General features: G+C 42.0%; 1 protein-coding gene across 2 annotated transcripts; it reads left to right on the top strand.

The window, feature by feature from the left end:
- The first annotated feature begins 515 nt into the window (after positions 1-515).
- On the top strand, positions 516-24210 carry PODN (podocan). 2 transcript variants are annotated; one of them, XM_053951014.1, is made up of 11 exons: positions 516-645; positions 3980-4224; positions 5801-5894; positions 7487-7551; positions 11658-11767; positions 13994-14150; positions 15603-15718; positions 17565-18222; positions 20500-20648; positions 22260-22467; positions 23528-24210. In XM_053951014.1, the coding sequence occupies exons 2-10, from the start codon at positions 3985-3987 to the stop codon at positions 22432-22434; spliced, it is 1764 nt and encodes a 587-aa protein (XP_053806989.1). In that variant the 5' UTR covers positions 516-645; positions 3980-3984; the 3' UTR covers positions 22435-22467; positions 23528-24210. The 2 variants fall into 2 exon arrangements, with proteins under 2 accessions (XP_053806989.1, XP_053806988.1); XM_053951013.1 differs by lacking the exon at positions 516-645 and adding an exon at positions 1372-1618.
- The last annotated feature ends 1797 nt before the right edge of the window (positions 24211-26007 follow it).

Below are 26007 nucleotides of genomic sequence, written 5' to 3'. Positions count from 1 at the left end.
GTAGAAGTAATTTGTAGCACAGTGTGAGGGTGCGTTACCTTTGCAGTGGGATATCTGGTGTCTGACTCCTGTGTGCCTCTTTCCTCACTAAAGGAGGCACAATGTCCCTCTTTTTATAATGCTCTGTACTTCCTCTAGATGCTACCTGACAACAAATTACTGTAATTCTACAGCAAAAACACAGCTAAAAATGCACTTTTGGGGAAGGGTGAATGCTGGTCACTTCTTCTCCCTTGTGGGCTGCTCTGGCATCCATAGTGAGTGAGGTAATCCCCCTATTCCTCCTCCCTGAAAAAAATGTGCACATTTTGTTTTATGGACTCAGGGTATTGTAATACAGAAAGGGTAGCAGGCAAATGTGTCCTGGATCTCTGAGTCACCAGAAAAAAGCAGCCAGCTTTGTTTTGTTTTTATTTTGGTTTCAGTAAAAACATACTTCCCACTCTAACTTTTCAAACTTCCACGTGGCACACAGGGGGATCAGTTCCAGTTGATATAAGCCTGGATGAAGAGAGGGAGGAAATAACTTAATTGCTTTAGACTTTAGTTCAGCTGGAGTGGAGAGGAAAGAATCAGTGTCTCTTCTTTGGAATTCAGCAAGAAGGTTGTGTTGTTGGTGAGGACAGATCTGCAGGTTTTGTGGAGGTACTGTATGGAACACTGTGGGGCACTCAACAAACAGGTGGCTTTATATTTAATATTATAACTACTGTCAGGGAAAAAAAAAGCTGGTTTGCTTTCTTGGGAGTATTGCTGCACTTGGAGCATACCGTTATCAACTGTGTGCTCCTGTTCTTTCACCAAGAACGGGGAAATAAGAAATGTGAGGCTTCTGGGCTGAGTGTCTGTGTGTGTATGTGGTGGAAGGTTCTGATGTTAGTGCTGTAATGCAGGGCATAGAAGATAAAGAAGAGATTGAGTGAATGGGGTGTCACAGCAAATTTGGGGACTTTGCCTGTAAGACATTTGTAGTTTCACCTATTGATCCCTGGTCCCCAAAGATCTGTTGATATGTTGATGTGAAAAGGAGGGAGAATTAAAGGGGAAGGAGATAAAATGCAGGAAAAACTGCTGATCTATCTGTTCCTAGCTAATTTGAACCAGACCCCCAGAGAATGGCATTCCCACCTGGAATTCAGATTTGGGTTGAATGCAGCTAAACTCAAAGATGTAGTAACAGTGCAGCTCCAGTGTCCTGCTATTAAATGCAGAAGCACACACACTGTCTCTGCCTCTCTTCTGCCAATTCCTGCATGCTGACTTTTGGCTTCACTCACAGATCTTGCAAACTGTGTTGACAAAAGTAATGGGAGATTGTTTATTTCCCAAGCCTTTATATTCAGGCCATAGCTGCTTCCTCTTTCCTACTCACATTTTCCTATATAGTGACTTTGGAAAATTCCTCTCCGATTTCGCTGGGAAGTGCAGGAAGCTCTCACTGGTAGAGGGTTGCCTGTTACTCTCTCCAGTTCTGCAGCTCACATCTGGAAAGGATCTGGCTTGGAAAGGGGAGACTCACTCTGAGCTCAGTGCATGTTACTGACATGGCATGAGCTGAGAGAGCCTGTGGGGGCAAGAGAAATGTTCTTCTCCATTCATCTCATTTCTGACAGCAAAGGTGAGTTTTTCTATTTTTTTTAAGCTGGCTTGTCAGACAACCTGCAGCAGCAGCCTGCCTTTCAGCTGCAGCTTATAGCAAGGATACTCTGTAACAAATTCAGTTAACCTGTTGATTTTGAAGGAGAATCCTCTCCTTCAGTGGATGTTTTTCCATCTGTGTGTGTGTCCTGTGAGAATGTGTGTGAGGAATAATAGGTAACAGAGATGAGATATTTTGAAAGTGATTCTGTTGTTTATTGGGAGCACTGTAATCACTGAGAAGCATTCAGTAACTCCTGAAACTTCAGTTTACCTCTTGAGACTTTTGTAGCACTCTGGTGCTGTGAGGCACCAAAGTGCAGGTATCAGTTGTGTCTGGACACAGAAAGATGCTGCCACAGAAACCCCTGAACTGGTTTCAGTGTCACTTCAGTCTTTGGGTGGCAGGACCTGCTCCAAAGCCCACCTACAGCAAGGGAAGGGGACTGACTCTTTCTAGTGGGTTTTGAGCTGCTCCTTTAGAAGCTTTCTTAACAAGGCTTTGAATCAGGCCCATGGGAATGAGTTGAAGTGGAGTGAGTTACTTCAGCCTTTCTGTGAACTAAAAGAAAATCACCATCATGCCTGATTTTACTGCCTGCACTCCAGATGTACACAGATGTTCTCTATCCAAAGTGTCTCCCTGTGCTAGAGCAGCATTCCCTCCAAAGGCAATGTAGCAGACACTTGCATATCAATAAGGGGGTGAAATTGCCTCAAAAATCTTAGTGTGCAATAGATAGAATATTTCATGTTAATTTTCTAACATCTTTTCAGCAACAGATGTGGAAAAGCCAGCATGTTGCAAATCTAGAGAGCCCGAGACCAACCACGATGTAACTGTGCTGTGGGAACAGTGTTGATACTGTTACAGCAGAGCTGATTGAGAGCTGTATATGTAAGGTTTTCTGTCTCTAGTTTCTTTGGCAAGTATCTATAAGGGTGAGCTGTTATATAGGAAAAATACTTTCTTAGAGATCTGAAATACTTTCTGAGATTATTTTCTCTAAGATTTCTGAAATATTTTCTGAGATTAGGTCACCAAATACTAAGGATTTTACTAATCTACTGTTGGCATACTCATATGGCTAATTTTGGTCTCAGTGTTAATATCTGCCATACAAGGAAAATTCTATAAAAGATATTAATTTCATTATATTCAGCTAATAGAGATATGGAAGCCGTAAAATAGTGGAACAGGGGAAAGAGGGATCAAGCACACAGCGATAAATGCTTAACATCCTCCACCCAGCATGTTTGTAGCAAAGACAGGACTAAAGCAAATCCAGCATCGATGTTTTGGGATGCTCTGCCCTGTAGTCCCACTTGCTCCCATTTCAAGTACAAGTCAGTGTTTAAAAATATTCTTAAGACTTTCATGGCTGTGACTGAGCGCAGGATGTCTCCAATGCTTCCCAAGCACTCAAGCTCTCTGTGAGAGCTCCTGGTGCAAAGCTGCAAAGACTTGTGAATGGATGTAAATGGAGACACACAGTTCTGACAGCTGCTGGTCTGGCTCTGTGGGGTTCTTGTTTCTGATGCAAAGAAGGAATCTGGGTTAGCAGAGGTGAAGGGAGTATTTATTTGATAAGGTCATGAAACCATCGTGCCTTTTCACCTTAAAAGATCTGCCTAAGTATTTCTCATTGCTGTCAAATCTGTCTGTGAAAAATAGCTGAGAGGATAAATGACAAGCCATAACCAGCCCTGACTGCAAACCTTTATGTATGAAATCTGAGAAGGGCAGCAAGTGGGACCGAGGGGGCTGGGTTAGGGCCAGCTGGCTGCTCCAGTAGATACTCAACTTCTGTTTGGATTATTTGAACCTGCTGCCAGAAAGATAAAAGCTGAACATTAGCCAAGTGTCTTAGGTTCAGATCAGCACTGTCCAAAATCCATAGGAAGCCCGTTGTGTTTTCAGTAGCTGCAAGGTTTTGTTATTGTTCGATGCACACATAGCAGCCCCTCTGAGAGTCAGTCCTGACCAGCCTCTATGTATAAATAACGAGAATTTCTTCCTATGCAAAAGTGTGAGGAACGGTACGACAGACAGCCACATTGAACTAACATTGCATAACCTTTTCCTCTACATCTGCGGGATCATCTGGCGTTTCTCAATATGAAAAAGGCAATAAATATCTCGGGGAGTCGGGGCCGGTGCGGGGGATGCTGCCGGGCCGCCGGCTGTACCCGCGACCCACGGGTTGGGCAGCGCAGTCCCCAGGGTGCCTTGAGGGGATGCGAAAGCGCCCCGGGAGAGCGGGAAGGCGGCGGTGGGGCTGGCCCCGGCCGGGCCGGGGTTGCGGGGCCCCGCGGCGCTGACCCGCTGTCCGGCCCGCAGGGGCGATGCCCGCCGGCGGCCGGGCGCTGCTGGCGCTGCTGGGGCTCCCGGCGCTGCTGGCCCTGGGCTGCGCCGCCGACAGCGACTTCGCCGAGGGCGGCCCGGAGCGGCGGCAGCCCGGGCCCGGCCCCGCCTGCCCCCGCGAGTGCGGCTGCACCCAGGAGGGCGTCGTGGACTGCGGCGGCATCGACCTCAAGGAGTTCCCGCTGCTGCTGCCCGAGCTGACCAACCACCTCTCCCTGCAGGTAAGGGCGCGATCCATCGTCCCCCCGTGCCCTCATTCCGCCCCTGAACCCCGGCTCCTTCCTTCAGCCCCTCCTCGGCTCCCGGCGGGAGCAGCAGGTGCAGCAGGCCCGACTCCCGAGCTCCACGAGTGCACCTGGTTATTGGCATCCTCTCCCCTCACATCCAGGGACGGGAAAAAGAGCTCCACATTCTCTCACAGCTCCATGAGAAGAATTTTTGTCCAAACTAACAATTTCTTGTTTCTCCTTTGGCCAACCCAAATTTCTGGTGGAGCCCTTCCATTTTGAGGTGTCTTTGAAGAAGATGGGCTAAATGACAGAGAATTCTTTGGGCAGCACAGTGTGTTACTTCAGACACAGTGAGCCAGTCCAGAGGTAGGGCCAGCTCATGTCCCCCACTGTCCCACCTCTCCCTGAAGCACATGGACTCAGCAAGGAGCAGGTGTGACATGGCCAGTGCCACCCATCACCCCGAGTGGCACTGCCTGGTGCTTGGCTGCTTGTGGCCAGAAAACTGAGGTCATGCCTACAGCAAATGGTCCTGTTCCAGGCACCTCATGTCTTGTCATGAAAAGGTCATATAAGATGTGAGATTCCAGCTTCAGGAAGAAGAATAAGGATGTCCTAGACTGCCAGCAGGTTTCTATGCTCTGCTCTTAGCTAATTGATCCCTGTGACCAGCATTTGGGCAGGTGTCCTTTCCCTGCCAGTGCTCTGACACCTGAAGGGCCAGAGCATGGCAGCCCTGTGGCCATGCCTCTTCGGAGTGGTGGCAGTGGTTGAGGTTTTCAGTGCCTGGCCCTTCACCAGCAGCTTTTGGTTTATTGCTCCCATCTGTCAATTCTGTCAAATGGATGAAATACAGATTTTGTTTAGGGCTTTTCAGTTAGAGAAACTGTAATGTAAGCTGGCACCTTCCTCAGCAGATCTGTCCCAGGCATATGTTAGCCATGGCTCCTGCCTCTGCTACCAAAAGAAAATAAACTTTTTGGAGATGCAGCTGTCACCTTCTATGCACTGGCCTGGCTTCCAGGACAGTGGGTCCTTGACTGGTCCCCTGGATGCTAAAGCTAGAACCACTCATTAATGGTCAGAATGTTAGTCAGCATGTTAATGAAAATCTGATGGCAGTCACCCCTGACAGCACAACCAGTGCAAGTGAGCCTGGTTTGATGCTCCCTGCCATGACCAGTGGCTTTTAAAACAACCCCTGAATAACAGAAGCCATAAGCTTGGAAATCCACCATGCCAACCTTGTAACAAATGCTTTGCTGCAGCTACAAGGTTTGGCTGTGGCAGATGGACGGTGGGCCTTGCCAGGCATAATCACACTCTTTGTGTGCTACTGGTGCATAAGCTGGATATTCCTGGAGATGAGGAGAAGTCAGGCTTTCAAATGCTTCTGGGTTTGGATGTTTTGAGTTTGAGATCTGAGTTTGGCTATTTATGAGAGAAGTCTTGACAAGGATTTTACATGGTGGGTTCACTTCCAGATTTTATTGAAGTTCACAATCTGGGTTTACTGGGATCCTTTTTGGATTACTTTGTTGATGATTAACACTCTCCATTTTCTTAGAATAACCAAATAGAAGAAATCTTTCCAGAAGAGCTTGCTCGTCTTTATAGACTGGAAACTCTCAATTTGCAAAACAACAGGCTGACTTCAAAAGGTGAGCCACGGGGTGGACAGAGCCTGTGCTTCCAGAGCACCAGCTTATGCAATGAGGCCAGTGACAGCTGATAAGGAAAGCCAAGGTGATTGATTGCTTGGTTGGAGTGGTTTGCTGCGAGCCTCGCTCCTCTGGCCATCACACAGAGCATGGAGACACTTTATCATCCGAAACACAATACTCAGTGTGGAGGAATGCAGCCCTGCTGAACCAGTGGAGGAGACCTGGCAGCAGCTCGTGTACTGTGGCGTGAGATCGCCTCATCCAGGAAACTCCCTCTGGTCCCACAGGCACTTCTATGCAATGCACTTGAGAACCAGAAACGTCCACATGCCGAATGATTTCCTCCTGAATGACCTTGTTTAGTTCAGTCTGGTCAGTCAGGGCAGTTTGGTCCAGTTTTGTCCTTGTCAAATTTGGTATGAATTTATATGCATATTGCAAATAAGGACATTTCGACCCTTCTCAAACTATTTTGATTTTTCTAGGCAGGTTTTGCTTGCTCAGTCCTATGCTTACTAGAGAATCTTAACAAGGGGTTAGTGAGGAAAGCAAAAGAAACAGAGGAATTGGAGTAAACAGTAAGAGAGGAGGAGATGGGATACAAAAGATGTAATTATTATTAATTTATGTGTCACCTAGATGATCTGAATGCTCTTTTTATCTTTACTGAAATGACAGAGAACCTAATTTATTGAGAATGTGGGCATATTATACATGGTCCCCAAGGCACAGCAATCTTACACAGCACAGGGAAAGCTGTGCTTAATATATGCAGCCTTTGACATTATTGCCTTTGGGCCTTTGTGTTTTCTTTCACCAGCTTCAGTGCAGCCCTGAGTTTCCAATGTGTTTGGACATGGAAAATAGCTTTGCCTTTGATGCATGGTTATCTAAGTGCCAGGTGAAATGTCACTTGCAGGCTTTCCCTTGTGACAGCAATTGTGCTTGTGTGATCAGCTGGATGTGGAGTGACTCAGCTGAAATAATTACTGGGTGCTAATAATTATTGGGGGAGGATAAGCCCTGAGTTGGAGCAGCTCTCTGAGCTGGTTACTGTTTGGATACCTGAATTGTGGAGGAGCAGAGCAAGAGAAGGGCTGTGACATGCAGGTAACCAGGGTTATTTTGGCAATATAGTCATGCATCAGGTTGAGCTGATCACTAAGCAACCTCAGATTATATCCCTGCAAGAAAAAAGACTTGCAGAATCTTATGCAAATGACAGGAGAAAGTTCTCAGTGTGGTTGCTGCAAGCACTGATAATCAGCCATAGAACAGATACAGATCTGCACAGTTCTCTACCTGCCACCTGCCACTGAGATTGGCCACATCCTTGTGATCAGGATTTTAAATAGTCCTCCACCGCTCTTAACAAGTGTGTATTGTTTGATTTGGTTTGTGGGTTTGTTTTTTCTTTTTCCAATTAAGAAAAAAACAATCAGTAGGTCTGAATCAGATTATTTCAGTGGCTATAAAAAGTGTTTCAATCTCACATGGAAGATACTGAGAGGGAAATCTGCCCTCTGGTATTTTCACTCAGAAAGGCAGTAAGGTGCTGATGTCACTGATTAGTTATTCCTGGTTTTAAGGGTTACCAGAGGAAGCATTTGAGCATCTGGAGAACCTGAATTACCTGTACCTGGCAAACAATAAGGTAAGAGGCTCTGAAGCCTTTCAGAGCTCTTTTCTAATTGGGTTCTGAAAATTAAATGAGCTAATTGTCAATTCTTTTAAAATGTATGTACTACATAAGTAAAACTGTGCTAAAGTGATATTCTAATGCAGGTTCATCTAAGGTCAAAACAGTATGTGAAGTTTAGAGGCTACACATGCAGGTATATTTTGAACACTTTTTTATTTGTGCACCTGGTGAAAAGTTTCCCTTGTGTAGGGAGGTACAGAAAGCCCCTGCATGTATAAATTACCACTGTCTTCAGCAGGCTTTGGATCAGCTGTATGTAGATTTGGTTCCTGCCTGTATGTGGGGTAATTATATGAAATGCTGCCTTATCAGATGAGGCTGGTTGAAAAACTTGTGAACAAACACATCCTAGTGCCTGTGTTTGAGCCATGAAGATCTGAAAAAAGCTATCCAGTTTTCCCTGACTCACATTTTTATTAGGTTGGATATGGGGAAGATACCCCCACACAGTGAAACTATGCCAGTCATTAATTTATTCTTTTAGCTGCAATGGTAGGAGCTGAATTTCTTCTTTTGATGGAGAAGATCCCAGGTGCTTTCCTATTGTGATCCAGGTTGGATGTATTGACAGAAGCACATCTTTCCTGCCAAAGCTAGGAAATGAAATAGCTTCTCATATACCCTTGCATCTGGGTGGTTCCTATTATGGCTTCCTTTATCCCCAGTGGTTGTCCACAAATATTTGCTACAGAAGAAATTAGGATCCACAGAAAAATATAAGTTAAAACATCAGGCAGAGCTTCCTTGTCTACAAAAATCCTGCCCTTCCATCCCACGCTCTCTCTCTCTGCATGTCTGTATATATATTTTATTATCCTCTTAAAATCTGGGACCATTTGATGTTCTGATTAAATACATGTGGCCACATTCAGATTTCAGTCAGGCCAAGACACATCCAGAATCACTCCATACATTTCTGTATGGAGTGATTGAGAATAGAACCCAATCCTTAGTACAGTAACATTGTGTTCTTTTCTCTCTTTCAAGCACCATTTCCATGTAACAATCTTGGCAGTTAATAACTCCATAAAAAGGAACAAGCCAGACTGTGACTAATATTCCAGAACCTAGCACTCTGATTTTCCCTGTGTAACAAAACAAAGTGTTTGGTTTTTCTGGCTTTGCTGCAGAGAGAAAAGAATCCCAAAAGAAATTGCAAACATCAGCGAATGTCACAAGTAGTTATAGTGAGAAGTTGTGGACCCACAGAAATAACACATTTCTTTATAAATCACAAGCCAGGACAAACCAGATTGGCTTCAGACTGCATCTCATCTGCAGCAGGAAACACTGTGGATCAAGTTACTGTGGTGTCTGGAGGAGAGCAGGGATTTGCTGGTAGTTTGCTTCTTGTTTTATGGATTATCTTAATGCTGCTTTATCTTCCATTGTGATCCCATCAGAGGTAGCTAAATTATCTTTCATTGAACTGGCACAGTTGGTCAGAGAAAAGAAAGGTAAGAGACTGAAAGTCTTCTGTGGCCTGTGAGTAACAAGTACTTCAAGTAGAGAGTGGCTGCAGTAGTTTCCAATTTTCCTTCCCACTCTTAATGAATTTTGTATCTCTCAAATAGAGTGCACAGTAAACCTTGTTAATGAGAGAAATTGTTCCACCAAATGATAGACCAGATCCTGAGCTGTCATCATTGACTGTAAACAGGGGAATTTGGTGATAGAAGGTTTAGATTTCCCCATATCCTCAAAGTGGTATGGGATTCACCTTGATCCAGCACTTCTGTTTTTATCAAAGCTTCATCCAAGCAAGAAAAATCCGAGCAATTCAAATCCGGTAATGACTTTTGTATTAGCCTTCTGAATTCATTAGTTAACAGTGGAGAAACACTCTGCCATATGGAAAGGAAGGTGCAGCAGGAAAGTTGAAAGAAAATTGCATTAGGAGAAATGGCAGATTACTTCTTGTTAGGCAATAAATTAGACAAAGCTATTCAAGTCAACTTTATTTTTGCTAACACTTAAAACAATCCGGCATGAATCCTTCAAGAAGGTAGTCAGTGAAAATCAGTCTCATGACCAAGTGCTGAAATGCCAAAGCAAAATCCTGAGCAAGTGAAAACTCTTTTTGGATTAAACTTCTCTTTCCTCTTTCTTGTGGTTCTGATGTCTCTCATTTCACATGTCTGAGCCATGCCCTTTGCTTTGTACAAACATTATGACCTAATTGACTGGAGGAATCTTTAATGTACCACTGTGTATGAAAATGATTAAGTCTTGTTTCCTGTGTCTGAATTGTCAGTGTTACCTCATGGCAGAGACTTATTTCTTTCTGAGGCACTGTCAGACCTTCTCAGTCAGAGATGAGTGCTTTTATCCAGCTCCCTGAAATCATATCTCCCAGATCAGGAGGTGAGAGATTACCATCAAAGCCAAGAGCAACTGCAGGAATATGCAGAATGGCCCATTCCAGGGCTCACAAACCATCTGGAAATGCTGATAGGAGTGTGATTTGTGGGAAAGATCTTTTTGTGTGTTTGTGACCATTTAATATTTAAACAGGCTAAGGATGAGGAGGATAACGAGGTTTTGGGACAGCTGAAAATGAAAAATGGTAGATAATGTATTAATTTTTTTTTAAAGACTGTTTTATGAGTCCAGTAAATTGGAAGTTCATGGATGGAATTCATCAATGCACTCTTGACATAGCAGCAGAGAGGGGTGTAGACACCCTTTAGATAAATACGTAGTTTAAGGCCTGGGTTAGGCAGTTCTCCAATAAAGTGTCTCTTCTTTCACACAGTGTTCATATCTTAAATATTTTTGGTTTTACACTATTATTCATAACCCACTGCAGTTTTATAGTAATAAAAGTTTGAAAAATACGGTTTCTCATTATGTGAGTCTTGCTGTGCTTTGTTGGCTGAAAGAACCAGGTTCTGTTTCGCACAACAGAGCTGTGAGGAAGATTATAGATTCCATGAACTTCAGTCTGTAAGGCAGATCCCCTCCATCGCCCCACTTTCCCATCCTGATCTCAAAGAATGCAGCATCTCCCTTTGGAGTGCACATAAAACACAGAGTGGTCTCATTAGTATGCAGTGAATACGTGTACCCAGGGTGTCTTCACCTGCTGACTGCAATTCAGTGTCTTCTCTACCCAAGGACTATCTGTTACAAAATTGTATTAAAATTTTTGTTTCCCAAGGGCTTTATCTTGATGCATAAAGCTTCTGGGTTTATGCTTGCCAGAAAAGTGTCCTCCATCCAGCCTGGATTGTAACCTGTATTCTTGGTTTGTAGGTGCATGACTTTGTTATTAACAGCCATTCAGTGAACCTGGCTATTGTACTACTTGGATGCTCTCTAAAACTGAGCTTTTTTTGATCATTGCTTTTCACTTCACCAATTTGCTCACATTCAGGCATTTCTAGGGTTAGCTTTTAAAATCACTGATAAAAACAGCAAGAAGAGCAACACATTCAATCCTATACAAGTTGTCAGCTATAAAGTTTTGAGGACAGGGCCTTTCTGTACTTCCTGATGTATCACTTGTTTATTGAACAAAGTATCACTGTACCCTTTGCTTTGAAGTGCCATTCAATATTCCATCATTTGGCTCAGAAGTGTCCTTGTTCTTTGGGAGCCTGAATCCCCCCTGCAGAGATGATCGTAAATGGCTGCGGCGGAGCAGAGGTGTGAAGTGACACCTCCCCTCCACAATACACTTTCGTAAGAGAATAAGCAGTAGGTCACTGAGAGGGGGGTTGGAGTTTTTTTGGCACAGCAGACTGAGGAATTAGGAACAATAATAAGCAAAGTGTTTGCTCTCTGAATAACAATTTCTTGATTTCTTCCACCATAAAGAGACAGGACCCTTCCAACCAAAACAAACATTTTCATATCTTAGAGCAAAAGTCTGTCTCCTTCCTGGAGAGATTAGTGAAAGAGGACAATTTGTTTTTGTTCATGAAACCTACATTCAGTTTAATTTATCTTTGCCTGTTTAGGGAAGATAAATTTGAGAGTGTTTTGCTGCTGCTCTAATACTTGGTTAAAACATTTGCTACATTTCATTGGAACTCCCCTGTATATTTCTTTTACAGCTAACAGTGGCTCCAAAATTCCTACCAAATACCTTGATCAGTGCAGATTTTGCAGCCAATTATCTCACTAAGATATATGGGCTCACATTTGGACAGAAACCAAACTTGAGGTAAGGGACTGGGAAGTAAAACAATACTGGTGTTCTGCCACTGCTTGGATGCAGTTGGTGGGTGATAAGAAAATATCTGGCTGAACTACATTTTTGCCTACTTTTGTTTTTGGAAAGAAACTGTTTGTTATTCTCAGCATGAAAGATCAAACAAACACATTCCAAGGGCTTTTGCTAGCTGCCAGACACTTCTGCAAATATCAAATGAAGTTGTCCCCATTTTATTTGTGTATTTGAGTTGAAAAGAACAATTAAGTTTCTCAAAATGGGGATTAGCTGTTTAGAAATCTCTAGTTTTTTTATAGTCTGTTCATTTTTAAAAGTAAAATCACGTGGACAGAACAGTACTCAGTTCTGTTCAAGGTAAGCACTTCAGCACATTCAGAAGGGGTTCATACTCCAGATCTGCTGCCAAAGGTCTCTGCTAGGTTCAGGCTGTGATTTTCTCATCTGGATTGACAGCAGCACATCCATGTCAAACTCAGAGGCACCCAGACCACCTCCTGTGAGGTGTGGGCTTTGCTGAAGGGGTTTTGAGTAATCTGCAGCATCCACACACTGCGCCATCCAGATCCTGCAAAGACATCCCAAACTGTTGGGAGCAATTCATGCAGCCAGGTTTGGAAGCAGTTAATTACAGCTGACCCAGCTGGGCCCCTACAGCCCAGCCTTGTGATGAACTGAAGGACTCTCCATTCCCACTGAATTCATTGAGAGCTGGAGCTGCTCTGCACTTTTTGGGCCTTTAGTCTCTCAGGCTCTTGGAAGCTGGAAGGGCTGAATCACTCAGATTTCTGGCAATATCTCATGATGAAAGAAGCTAGATTTATACATGTTTTCTTCCTTAATCTGAGGTGGAGATGCTGCTGTGTTTTGATGCCATATTAAAATTATTGACTCTTCTGAAGTGATTTTCACACTCTTCTACACGAACATGAATTTTAATCAGAATAAGAGCTAATTGATTTCCAAGGTTACTCATATAAAATCCCAACACAGTTGTTTCAGTTGGTTTTTTTTGCCCCCAGCAGAGTTCATGATCTCAGACTGATTATTTGGAGAGTAAGTTTTTCAGAAAGGCAAATATTTGTGAGTTAAAAGTACAGCTGACCATGCAGGGTAAACAATACTTCCAGTGTAGCTCTGAACTCCCTGGAGTGTGTGATCACACAATTGTATTTCTATACTGAGCCTTTCCTTCCTTCCAGAAGGATTTGCCAAGTTCTCTGCTACTGGTAGAGAATCCAAGAACAAGTTAAAAAAGCTCACTTTGACACTTTTGCAGTTTTAACCTCTCTCTACAAATTTAGCTGTTTGCTGCATCTGGGGGTAAACACAGGAAAGGGACGAGGTAATCAAAGTCACTAAAAGCCTATAATTTCTTGTTTTAAAAAGAAGTAAAATGAATTAATTTAGCAGTTAAGCCAGTGAAAAGGAGGAATAACTTCATAGAGGTATATTGCTTTGTACAGAATTGAAACCTCTGTAAGGATGAATCAGTTTCTGAAAATCTGTTTGGAGAAACTATTTGGTGAGTATTAAAGGTTGAAAGTAAGAAGGGCAAAGGAAAAGTAAGAAACACTATCTCTCGATCCCAATGGCTCATTAAAAACCAAAGCACAGAAAAGAGAAAAGTCTGCCAGACTGAGTAAATCTGTTGTCTTTCTGTCAGTATCCTATTCTGAGTTCTAAGAGTAGGAGAGAAACTGTTTCCTGGGGTGTTTCCAGTGTTCATGGGAGCAGAAAGAATGGAGGGTTAAGAGATGGTCCTTTCTTGCAACACATCCAGGCTGATTTTGTAAGCCCAAGCAGTCCAGACTTGGTTCCAAACAGAAGTTAAAATTGGGGCCATATCTGTTAAAAAGAGATGAATTCAAACCCTCTGAGTGAGGCCCCCACACTGGCATTCTGTGTTTCTAAGTACTGCACAGTCCCAGACTTGCACTCAGTTTCTTGTAAAGAAGTTAAGGCCACTTGTGAAATTTGTATTCATGTGCAGGTTTGGATTTTGAATAGACCTAACCTTCAGAGAGTATTGGAGCTGACCATTTGGTTTTGCATCTGTCTCCCTTGCTAAATTAAAAGGCACACTTTAAAAACAAATCTAATTATCTCAATGAAAGAAGAAAAGATTGAAATGAAGTTTTAAACTAAGCTTTCTCTCAGTAAACAAAAACTCCAGATCTCCCTATCTGTTGACCTTCATCTTTTGCTTCCTTCCAACAGATCTGTGTATCTTCATAACAACAAACTTTCAGATGCTGGGTTACCTGATAATATGTTCAATGGCTCTAATAATGTGGAGATACTCATCATGTCCAGCAATTTCTTGAAGTATGTTCCAAAGAATCTCCCTCCAGCACTATATAAATTACACTTACAGGTAATGACAACAACATTTTGTAATCCTTTAGGATTGTGACAAAGTGCTGTGTTGTATGGGTTTCACTCTACACAGCCAAGACTTCCCAGTGCACCTGGAAACATCTCCAGGCCCACTTTAAGCCTTGCTTGCTGTATTCTCAACAGTAGCTGTCCCCATCTCCTTCCTTTTTTGTCCATAAGCAATAGTGTGTTTTTGTAAATCATCAGAACGCTCACAGGGGGCAGAAATGCCTTTCTGTGTTTGCAGAATCAAACACAGAAATTGTATTGCAAATCCCTGTGTGGTTGCATTGTTGGTCTCCTCCCTGCATAAAACAATATTAATACATATTAGAACAGGAAGTGCATCATTCCATGGCCATGTCTCCATGACTTCCCAGTTAAGTTTGCCACTAATGCCACTTGTCCCGGCAGCTGCTTACCCTTACTCTGTACTGGCTTTGCTCACTGACTCATTTCACACAGACCACTGCTTCCCAGCACCAGTGGCTGCTGCTTGCTACTGAACTGGCAATTCAGTTTGGATCAGGCATTCTCGATTACTACAACTCCTCCAGCAACAGTGGAATAGCAGAGTTGTGCTGTTAACTACTCTCCAGCATTTTTAATTCCATGTCATCTGATTCTGATAAAAACGCTTCATCATGTCTGAGCTAGAGATCTGAGCCTTAGCAATGGGAGAGCCACAGCGGTGGGGAGTCCTGGGTCCGCTTGCTCTGAGTGTTGACAGTTCCTTGGATGTGCAGAGACTGGAGTCTCTTATCAGCCCTGGACTGAGGCAGCTCTCTGCTGCCTCCCAGCACTCTTTTCCCTTGAAGGTCCACCAGAATTCCTGTTAAAGTCTTCTAGAGAACGGGCTTCTCCAGCTTGAAGAAAAGTAAACACAACCAGGCCAGTCCTTTAAATTGCTGGAATTTCTGTTCAAAGTATGAACTTACATGCTCCCTGAATTTTTTTGACACTTACAGATAAGCATTATCTCCCAAAAGGGTCTCACACTGTGAGGATTACACTTTGAACTTGTCTCCTTCCCTGCTGTTCCCAGCTGTGTTAAGGACAGAGGAGATGAGCAGAGAAATGAGTGTTTTATTTGCAAGTGCACCATCTGTCAATAGTAACATTTACCTTGATATTTAGACTGGGAAAAACCAGGACAATGAGAAATGAGAGGCAGCCAAAAGTGGACCAAAAATATCTGACAGGTGTACTTTAGATGTGATTTTTTCTTTTACTATTTATTGAGACACTCAGCCAAATTTGTCTGTGTTGGTTTCTACTTTATGTTAGTTGACAAATGAATCTGGTCCAGTCTGTCCATCACATTATAAAGCCCCCTAAATATTTAATGTCTAGCCCTTGTGAAGTTTAATTGCCCGTGCTAGTTGAACAGAACCCAAATGTTGTGTTGATTCATGCCAAATACTGTGCTTTGTGCTTCTGGTGACTCTAGAGCAACAAGCTGGAGAAGATTCCCAGAGGAGCCTTCAGCGAGCTTGCCGGTCTGCGGGAGCTGTATTTGCAGAATAACTACTTGTCTAATGAGGGAATGGACAATGAAACTTTCTGGTGAGACTGAGATGTGCACTTAATACCTCTGTGTCTGTCTGCCCACTCTGGGACAGTCATGCATCTACTGAACAAAGGACACAGTAGAAAGTAATTAAAAGCTGGATGATGTTATGCATTTCACTGCTGAGATGCAGATGCTGCCATTCAAGAGCAAAGGTCTGGGTGAGTGGTTGCAGAATTGTTTCATACAAAAGACAGAACACTGAACATTAGACTGCACCACTCCCTGCCTGCCGCAGACCCAGTCACACCAGGTACTAAGTCCCTTCTGGGAACAGCCACCTAGAACAACATTGAAAGCTACTCTTTGTTCTTCCAAAACAGTCAAAAGTGAGGTTACCTGGGACTTTCCAGTTTCTAGGGCACTTCACTGGACATTAAAGACAGACCTTCATCTTCACTGGAGCTACTTGTATGTTTCTGTGAAGGTGGCTTGAAAGCAGCAGCAAACACACAGCTGGGAATTCCCCTGGCCCAGCTGTACCCCAGTGCAGGTGGTTGCTGGAGCAGGCAGGGGTGCAGTGGTGCTGCTCAAGAGCCAGATGGCTGCAAAAGCTTTCCTACCAACTGGTGCAACAGAAATCGCCTTTAGCTGTCCTAGATTTAGCCTGGGACTTAGCACTTCAAAATTTAACATTTTTTTTTCTCTGCTTACACTGAATGCTGTCTTTGTTCTACCTGAAAATCCAGACCACACAATTGGTCCTGCCCATAATTTAGTTCTGTAAACCCTCCTGATCTCCAGACACAAAAATGTACCAAACTGTGTGCTTTCCTTTTCCATTTCCTATTCCCAGAAACCTCCCTTAGCAGTTTACTATATCTGTGTTGAGTCCACCTCCAGGTCATGCTGGACATATAATTTCTGTTAAGATATTCCCATCCTGGGGAAATCTTACAAATGGCAGCAGTGAAGCATTTTGCCTAAAGATTATACTTGTTCATTCAGAGCATACTTGGATAGCTGGAACAGCAGTGTAGTAACCAGTAAGTAATGTCTGTAACACATTAGTTTTCCTGTTTCCTGAAAACTCTCTGGTCATCTGCAATGGCTTATGTTGTGTCAAGTAGATTAAAACTCTAATTTGAACTGAGAAACTGACTTGAAAATCAAAGGGATACAGGGTTCCTCAGTCCTGGCTGTGGAACAACCATTGATCCACATCCAGTTGGTATAAGTGGCTGGTCTGAGGATTTAATTTAGCTTCAACTGAGACCGTGGAATCCAGATTCAGTAGCTTACACAAAGCAGCTCTAGCCCTGACTCACTTCCATAATACTGGAGGGTCACAAGAAGTTCACTACCTTAGCCTAGGACACTAAATTAGCATTTCTGCTTTTCATAAAAGTAACATTTCATCATCTAGAAAGCAGACCTGCCTTTCACTTTCAGCAAATACTTTAAGAGAGACAGAAATTACTCATGCTCAGGCTTTGTTTCTGCGAAACGGAGAGCTAAACTCTTATGTTCTGGTGGTGCTCCCATGGCATCTGCCTTGTGGTATTTGTTCACTGAAATTGCTCATATGTTTCTATCTGGGACTGCAAAACTGACCTCAGGCCTCAGCTCAGTTTCAGTTTGGGTGTCTGTGGACTCTGGCATGTTCTCTTGCTAGTGTGGCTGGGGAGCAATGGCAGTGCCAAGTCCTAATCCCTAGTGGCAATATGGGAGCTCCCTGTTTTGGTGTACACATAACTCATATCACAGGTCAGAAAAGGGCAGACAGTAGTGGGAGCTGTGCTGAGCAAAAAGGCTCTAAAGCAAAGATTTTGAAGTCTTTGAGCAAGTTGGTTATTGTTTCACTTTGCAGATTCAAAGTGTTTTCTTTCTTGCTTTCCCAAGGAAATTGTCTAGTCTTGAATATCTGGATTTGTCCAGCAATAACCTCTCACAAATCCCAAGTGGTTTACCTCGAAACATCGTCCTCCTCCACCTGGAGAAGAATGCAATTAAGGTGATTGACAGAGATGTCTTGACCCAAATTAAGAACCTGGAGTACCTTCTGCTCCACAATAACAAATTAAAAGCCCGAGGTATTCACCCCTTAGCCTTCCAGGGCTTAAAGAAGCTGCACACTGTCCATCTGTACAACAACATGCTGGAAAGGATCCCCAGCGGGCTGCCCCGGCGAGTGAAGACACTGATGATCCTTCATAACCAGATCTCAGAGATTAACAGGAATGACTTTGCTACCACTTACTTCCTTGAAGAGCTGAACCTGAGCTACAACAAGCTCACAAGTCCCCAGATCCATCGGGAGGCCTTCCGTAAACTGCGGCAACTGAAGTCTCTGGATCTTTCTGGAAACAATCTCCACACGGTGCCTTTTGGCTTTCCAAAGAACTTGCAGGTTCTAAAGCTGAAGGAGAACGAGATAAGCACCATCCCAAAAGGGACTTTGTCTGGGATGACAAAACTGAGGGAACTGTATTTGAGCAACAATAAACTGAAAGTAAATTCAATTTATTCACGAGCATGGAGAGAACTCAGCAGTCTTCAGGTAGAAACACTAATTGTTTTAGTGATGCTGATATCCTCATCTGTCTGCCTAAATCAAATTATGTAGCACCAATACTAATTGTGCTTGGTCCTCGTGTTTTGGGGTTGCATTTTAAGTGCTACACACTCTGTTTCTAGAGTAGAAATGATGTGCTGTTGTGCCAGAGATGGGTACCCTCCACTCCTGGCCAGTCCAGCTTTGCTTCTGAATCCTGACAGTGTCCTATATTTTCAGAAAAACATCAGTAAATGTTGTCATTAAAACTGAAATTAGGCCTTTCAAATAGCTCGTCTCCCAAAAGATTTAAAAGCAGCTCTGAATAGAGACAGCAGGAGGAAGGAATGCATAAACAAAAACACTCTTAATTCTCAAAGCCCCCACATCAGCTTATAGTCAGACAAGCCAAGCTGTAGGATTTAGCAGCTCAGCTGGCTAAGGCACCTGGGGAGCAGCTTGGAGTCTGGATTCAATCAGCAGTCTTCTCATTTGCTTAATTGTTGGAGAAAGTTAAACACAAACCATAAGGCAGGCAGGAACAATCACATTTGTGCTGAGCAAAATGACCTTTCAGAATTGTTATGCTGGCTGAAGGATTTGTCTGCATTTCCTTTTAGGCAACGGCCCCTTTCCTGCAGTGAAAGGTATTGCCTGTGTCACACAGCAGCCATGGAGGGGGCATATGGTCAGGTCACTGCACAGGCAAAGTGTGCACATCTCAGAGCAGATCAGGGATAAGGACATGCAGCATATGTCACACTGGTCCCCAGTGTGTTTTCAGACAATCCTGACTTTAATCTATAGGAACGTTTCCCTTTCTGTTGTGTCTGGGAATAACCAATAGCTTGTTTCTCAGTTAATGTCAATCAGCAGTGCAGCAACAGTGTCTGCAGAGCTGTTTGCATCAGCTGCAGATTTGGTCCCTGGCTTTAATAATACCTTTTGCATTTGTTTGGTGCCTCACTGATACATGTGTAAGCAAATATATTTAACATGCAAAGCAGTCTTGAAGGAAGATGCTATTGAAAATTACAGATGGCGGGGATTGTTTTTCTGCAGTACCTTAATAAAATGTAGGTTGTTTTATTTTCAACCAAAAATGGGTCATGAGCCCTGTTGGGCAGCTGGAGTTGCTGGTTGGAATGACAAGCTTTCCCTCTCAAAGGTCCCGATACACTATTATGTGGAATTTTTTGTTCTATTCTCCCTCCCTTGTAGTCTGTGTAAAGCCAGAGGTGTTGCTGGCTCAACCATTGGCCATCCCCACAGCAAACCCCACTGCCATTAAACAGGGTTCAGATGATAGCACAGACTTAAAGTTCTGCTGGACTAATGGGGCATTTATGGCTATTGCTTTTCTTTGGAACAGCGTTACTTCTTTTTGGGTATTTCCAGCTGAATCTTTTTTTATCATTAAGTGCTTAACTCTGCAGTTGGTTTCTGAGTTGTTGCACTGGAGTGAATTTGCCAAGTAACCATCCATAAAGATCCTGATTATGCATATACTTAGTAAATGCTTCAGTCCACACTGTTTCCATGGAAATCACTGGAGACTCTGCAACTGCAAAGCAAGACATTTACATAATGGACTTGGCAGTACTGGGTTAACAGTTGGAGTCAATGATCTTAAAGCTTTTTTCCAACCTAAACAATTCAATGGTTCTATGATAATTGTTTTCCAGACTGGCATTATGTGAGGAATGAGGACAATTGTTTGCAGAAGTGTGGCTTTGAGTAGTGGGTAAATAGTGTCAGGTTGGTGCTATAAAAATACTACAGTACAGGATAACAAAACATTTCTATTGATCCATTCTCTTGCATAAAATTAACCTGAGAAATAACCATGACCTTTAGTCCTGCTGTCTTCATACATTCTCCATGTTAGAGTATTTCCAGATGGTTTCATGTGTAACTGTACCTATCACCATCCTTAGCCAGTGAAGTTTTTGCAGTAGCAGATGCCAGGGAATTCTCCTGCGTATCTGAAACCCAGCCTGTTTTTAATTTACTTAAACAGACATGGGCTAATGCCTGGGGACAGAGATAAAGAAATGGTGGAACTCTGAAACAAACCAGCATGACATATCATGTGAAATCAGGATGCTCAATAGGAGTGTAAGAGACTAGAATTGTCTTGGCCACACTAACCTTGCTGCAAATGAGAGGTAGATTAAATTAGTTTATTCTATAATAAATATACCTTCAAAATTAAATCTCTTTCTGCTGTGTTTCTAATATTTGAATTCAGTTATTTTACCCCTTGTTGTCTCTTCCTTGCAGTCACTAGACATGGCTGGCAACCAACTGACATCTATCCCATTAGGCCTGCCAGAATCTCTGGAATATCTGTATCTCCAGAACAACAAGATCACAACGGTTTCAGAGAATGCTTTTGAATCCACACCCAAAATAAAGGGGATTTACCTCAGGTAAGGTCAAGCTTCCACTTCAACACACAAGATTTTTTCTTTCTTCATCTATTTTATAATTACTTACTTTTTAGAAAGTACTTAAAATCCTGTTTTTCTGAACAAGCATATTTGGTTTATACTAATATGTGACAAATCTATATCTGCTCAGAAACTACATGGATATACATAATAAGCTCTCTTTAGAAAGCTTGTCTTTTCTATGCTTATTAGAATGGATTGGGCATGCCAGTAATTCTGGGCAATTAATGTTTAACATGATGTCATATTCCAAAATTCATCTATGAGCCAAAAGTTTACAGTCCCCTTGCAGAAGTGCAGCTTTGCCTGTGCCTGTTTGCCATGGGTTTTGACAAAATCCCGCTCCAGTGAGGTGTGTGTGACTAATCTTGGAGTTGTGTGCATTCCCTTGATGGCTTTGTCAGAAACAAGTGACAAGTTACAACTGTGACAGTTACATAACCCAGTTTAGGGGCTTTGCTGGGCTTTTCCCCACTCTGTCAGTTGGATGAGAACTTTGTTTTTGTAGATGACAGATACTGATCTTTTTTTACATGTAATGTAAACTCACAGTAACAACTGATTGAAGCAGAGATTTATAGCACAAGAAGGGAATCTGTCCCTGTAATATAGTCCATTTTAATCTGATGGAACATTATTGAAAATATTAATTAGAAGTAATTTATGAATCCCTACAGAATGTGTGATTAATCTGATCCAATGCTGTGTTCAAAAAGCCTGGGCTGCAGAAGACTAAATATGGTCTTATTTTGACTGTATGCAGCTAAACTGCCCTGTAGTTCTGAATAGTTCTGGAGCATACCTTTATGGATGAATGATTCCATACCAAGCAAATAAAATTACAAAGTCTGGTGTAAATTAGAGCAGTCTGTCTATTCAGCTGCTCACATTTATGAGATTTTAGTGAATGCTTGGATGTGAACCAGAAACCACATGTCACATTCTATATTTCTATATAAAGAAAAAAGGAATTTGCAAAACAGTTTTTCTAACATATTCAGGAGGCAACTCCACCCAAGCTCAGTCGTATTTTTAATGGGAGGCCATTAATCACTGCAGTGTTGTGAAACAGTAATATACTTATGGAATATTACACAGAATACAATTTTAAGCATGTTCAAGAGTAACCAGCATATGTGACAGGTTCTTAAACTGCAGATTAGTTTATTTGTATTCCTGGAAATGCAAATAACAGTTGAAAAATGATTGCTTTGTGTTTAAAGGGTTACTTTGGTTTGAGTTTAGTAGGTGAAGAATTAAACTGTCAAGGAATGACACAGAATTTTATGAAAAATCAGTTATACTTAAAAATATGGGCTGTGAAGCAGATGCTTTTCCTCTCTGGGAAGGAGAAAGGAGAATAGCAAGAGAAAGAATTTGTGGGGGAGGAATTCCAATATTATGGGTTTTTTTCTTCCCCCATCCAGAGGAGTCAGCACTTCTAGAGTGCTGTTGTGAGTCAGTGTAAACTTAGAGTAACTTGTGTCAGTGTAGAGTAGCTGCAGAATGGTTTCCTCTTAGTTCCATAATTTCTGTGTTGTATATAAAAATGGGTTTATTTTAACAGGGGTGCCTTTTTGTTTGTTTAAGGTTTAATAAGATTGCAGTTGGAGTACTGAAAGAAAGTACCTTCCAAAACCTGAAGCACTTACAGGTACTGGATATTGAAGGGAACCTTGAATTCAGCAACAGTTCAAAGAATAAGGATGACTCAGAAGAGGAAATGGAGGATGAGGAAGAGGAAGAGGAAGAAGAACTGAGATAAAATGTGAACTCACACAATCCCATCATGTGGGAGGTAACAACCGTAGTTGAGTTAAATTAAGGCCACAGTTTTCAGACTCTTGTGTAAATAATTCCAATTTACACACATGACTGAAGCATAACAAGTGAGTGTCTGAACTTAAAGACCTCCATTAAAGCATGACTGGGAATCACAAATCAAAAAGGGTTGAAAATACAATATTTTGTAAAATGAAACAGAACGTATCTGTTTTACCAGACTGCTTAATGAACTGTTCTCATTGGCTTCTGTTTTTAAACACAGCAGACACAGTTGTTAAAGATGCAAATCCTTGTTCACTAATTCTGATAACAAAAAATTCAAAGGTATTTCATGATACTTTTAAGCAATTACTTCAAAAGGAAAACAAAGAACAAACTGTGAAGCCTGCTGATGCAGAATACATGAGGTGAAAATAGACGACAAATTAAAGTAAGATTAGACCCATTGGTGTCTGTTAAATGTGTCATTAGATTACAAACTCTGTCTCAAACAGTATTTAAATCACTGACCACTCGGAGGAGAAAAATAATGTTATAGTTAGTGTATTTCTTATGGAAAGAGTAGCATCTCTACTTGAATCTCTTTTCAGCTGCAGGAAAAAAGATACAGGGACAAAGATATTTGAAGAATATCCATTCTTTTCATAAGAATAGTGATCTGTTTATTGCATCTCTTAAGCATCTTATGTTCAAAGATGATGAGGTTAGGGATTGATCTTTGCTTCTGGAGACCTAAGAGTGAGGAAACAATTAGTTTTGTCCCTAATCAACATTTTGTCACTGAGAATGACACAAGGAATTGCTAGGAATAGTGCTAATAAGCTTAAAAGATGATGGGGCTTGAAAAGGGCAGAAGGTACTCGGGAAGTCAAACATTAGCTCTCTTGGCTGAGTTATATGAAAACTTTGTTAAACAAGAAATAATTTATATCTACAGATTTAGAGTAGATTCAAAATCAATGCCTCTCTAGTTTAGTTTTGGGGCACGTGTGACATGTCAACAGGTACTATGTTTGTCTTATTCTGAATTCTGTATTCTATCATGTAACTTATTTTATTTTTCTGTTTTGCAGGAAAACATTTGGAAAAAATACATATATGTCTATGTGTATACATCTATAAATATACAGAGAGCACTTAGCAAATGTGCAATGAATTACACAGAAACTGGTGTGGCACTGGGCCAGGCTCATGGAAGACAGTGTGTTTCAGTGCCTTATTCAGGGAGAGACCCTGAATGCCTTTCCAAAGCTTCCAAATCATCTTATACAAGACCCAGGATCATAAGGGATTGCTCTGGAACTCACAAAAGCTGGCTTTTGTTTCTTCTGTTTCTCTTCCCTCACTGTTTCCATCTGTAATAACAATATGGGACTGTTTTGAACACAGGCCTTCAAATGCCATTTTTGTCACTGCATTTTAAGTGAACCATGTTTATGCCTCTTTTCTTTTCCTCCACCCAAAAGAAGCTGTTCTTGGCCAAGGCAGATGAATATTTGCAGTAGTTTAATGTGCAGAGCTAAGTATGAGGCATTTTGGTCATCAAGCAGCAGTAATAATTCTGGATGCAATTATTTCTCTGTTATAACAATGTGTATATTTGGATGAGAAAAACAAAATAAGGCTGGATCCCGTAATATTTTATCTCTACTGCCAAAACCTGCAGTATATTCCTGTTTTAGAATGGTTTTAAGATAAAACAATTCCTCTTGTGAATATATATATAAATACATATATAAAATGTCTGCCTTCCAGAGCTTTGGTAAAGTTTCTGTCTTGCTGTTGTTTGCCCATGGGGCAGTTGGGTGAATGTCTCCGAAGGTGTGATCAGAGGATGGAGTGACAGGATGAAGTTTAATATATGTGGTAGAATTTTCCACAGTGTATCTCATTCACACTGAGAGGAAGGAGTGAGACTAATGGTGTAGAAGAGATTTGTGAGTGTGGGTTGTCTTAGGAGAAAACCATTAAGTATCAAAAGAAATTAGTTTAGTTCAAGTCTGGAGACAGTGCCTGCTGTCATACTCCCTTAAAGCCTCCCCTATTTTATGATGCTGAGTGCTTTCAGCTCCTGTTGGAATCATAGAAAATAAAGAAACCAAGGAAAAGAAGACCTACAGAGGTACAAGTTTCTCAGTTGGTTATAATGTTCTTCATCTGAGGCAGCTAATCTGCTTGACTAAATGGTCTTTTCTTTTGAGGATTTCTGATTGAACACATGTTGTTTTGCATACTGCATTCCAGCATTGACTTGGAAACACAGTTGGCTTAATTTTTTACCAGCTGTTTTCCTGCTGGAAATCTAGTTCCACACTCTCCCTTTGGTTTCCCATGACAGTAATTTCAAGCTGTTGTTCCCTACCTTAGACAATTCAACACACTCATTAATCATAGAAGGAAAGATTGCTTCCTGAAAAAGTAAAAGCTTGGCCTCAGAAATTGCAAAACCCCACATTTTTTAATATCAGCTATACAGCTGAGCAATAAAATATCCTTCCAACTGACTGCTGGGATAATTTCTATGTAAAATGTCTACATTTAAGGTGCAAATAGTATAAAGGTGAAGTTAGGAAACACTTATCCAAGTTTGTTTCAAGTAGTTGCACACTGAATCTGTCCTTTAAATGGGCCAGTGTTTCCCAGCAGCAACCCCCCCCCAAAAAACACCACCACTCTTACCCAGTAAAAGCCTCAAATGCTCCAAGATTCTTTGACTGTTCTGTAAGAGATTGGTGAGGGAGAACCACAGGCCTTATTCCTCACTTACCTGGTATTGTCAGCACGTATGACATTGGACATAATGCTGTCAGGCCAAAATGGTAGTTTATTTCTTTCTCATAAAGGGGTGAGAGATGCCATGAGGGATGTTGAGGAATAATCAGAAGTCCACGGGACTAAGCCTACATATTTTTTGACTCTGGGTGGTACCCATCATCCAAAAGTCCAATCCAGACCTTGTATGGAGCAGGACCCAGGAACAGGCTCTAATTTTATTATTTCCTTTAGTGAAAATGGAAGTTGGGAAGTTGGCCTTTCCTTAGGCCACAAAGAGGCAACATAAACATTGCTATCATGTAACTTCCTTCCTGTAATTTGCTTGGATTTGGGAAAAAGAAGACTAGAAGAGTTTTAAGGATGAGATAAATGTATGAATAGTGAAAACTTGAAGTCTAAAACATTCAGTTGGCAATTTTATCCCTAAATATGCATTTGTGCATGCTTGGTATTCCTGTGTGGTCTGTATGCAGCCGGAGGTCTGGGTTTATTTGCCATTTTTCCTTTAAAAGCCATGTTTCCTCATTACAGAGAATACTGCACAAAATGGAGGGAGATGGGATTTTTCTGAGCTATGATTTTTCACAGCGACAGGAGTACAAATGCAGCTTGAGAGCTATAAAGAATTAATCAGGTGCCAAAAATAGCTCGTGGATAATGAGCTTTTATTTCAGGCGGTGGGCACGTAGCCCATCTGTGTCTGCCGTGTGGACGGGCCGTTCTGCAGCCGTTCTCCCTCGCCGCGATCCTCCAGGCTCGCCCCGCGGCCATCCCCTCA

Source organism: Vidua chalybeata, chromosome 9 (assembly GCF_026979565.1).
Source record: "Vidua chalybeata isolate OUT-0048 chromosome 9, bVidCha1 merged haplotype, whole genome shotgun sequence".
NCBI lineage: Eukaryota > Metazoa > Chordata > Aves > Passeriformes > Viduidae > Vidua > Vidua chalybeata.
This window is presented reverse-complemented; position numbering and strand designations above follow the sequence as displayed.

Coding starts and splice junctions, on each gene's coding strand:
- PODN (XM_053951013.1), top strand. CDS start 1,534: ATGTTACTGACATGGCATGAGCTGAGAGAGCCTGTGGGGGCAAGAGAA. Junction 4,225..5,800: donor CCAACCACCTCTCCCTGCAG/GTAAGGGCGCGA, acceptor CCATTTTCTTAG/AATAACCAAATAGAAGAAAT. Junction 20,649..22,259: donor ATAAAGGGGATTTACCTCAG/GTAAGGTCAAGC, acceptor TGTTTGTTTAAG/GTTTAATAAGATTGCAGTTG.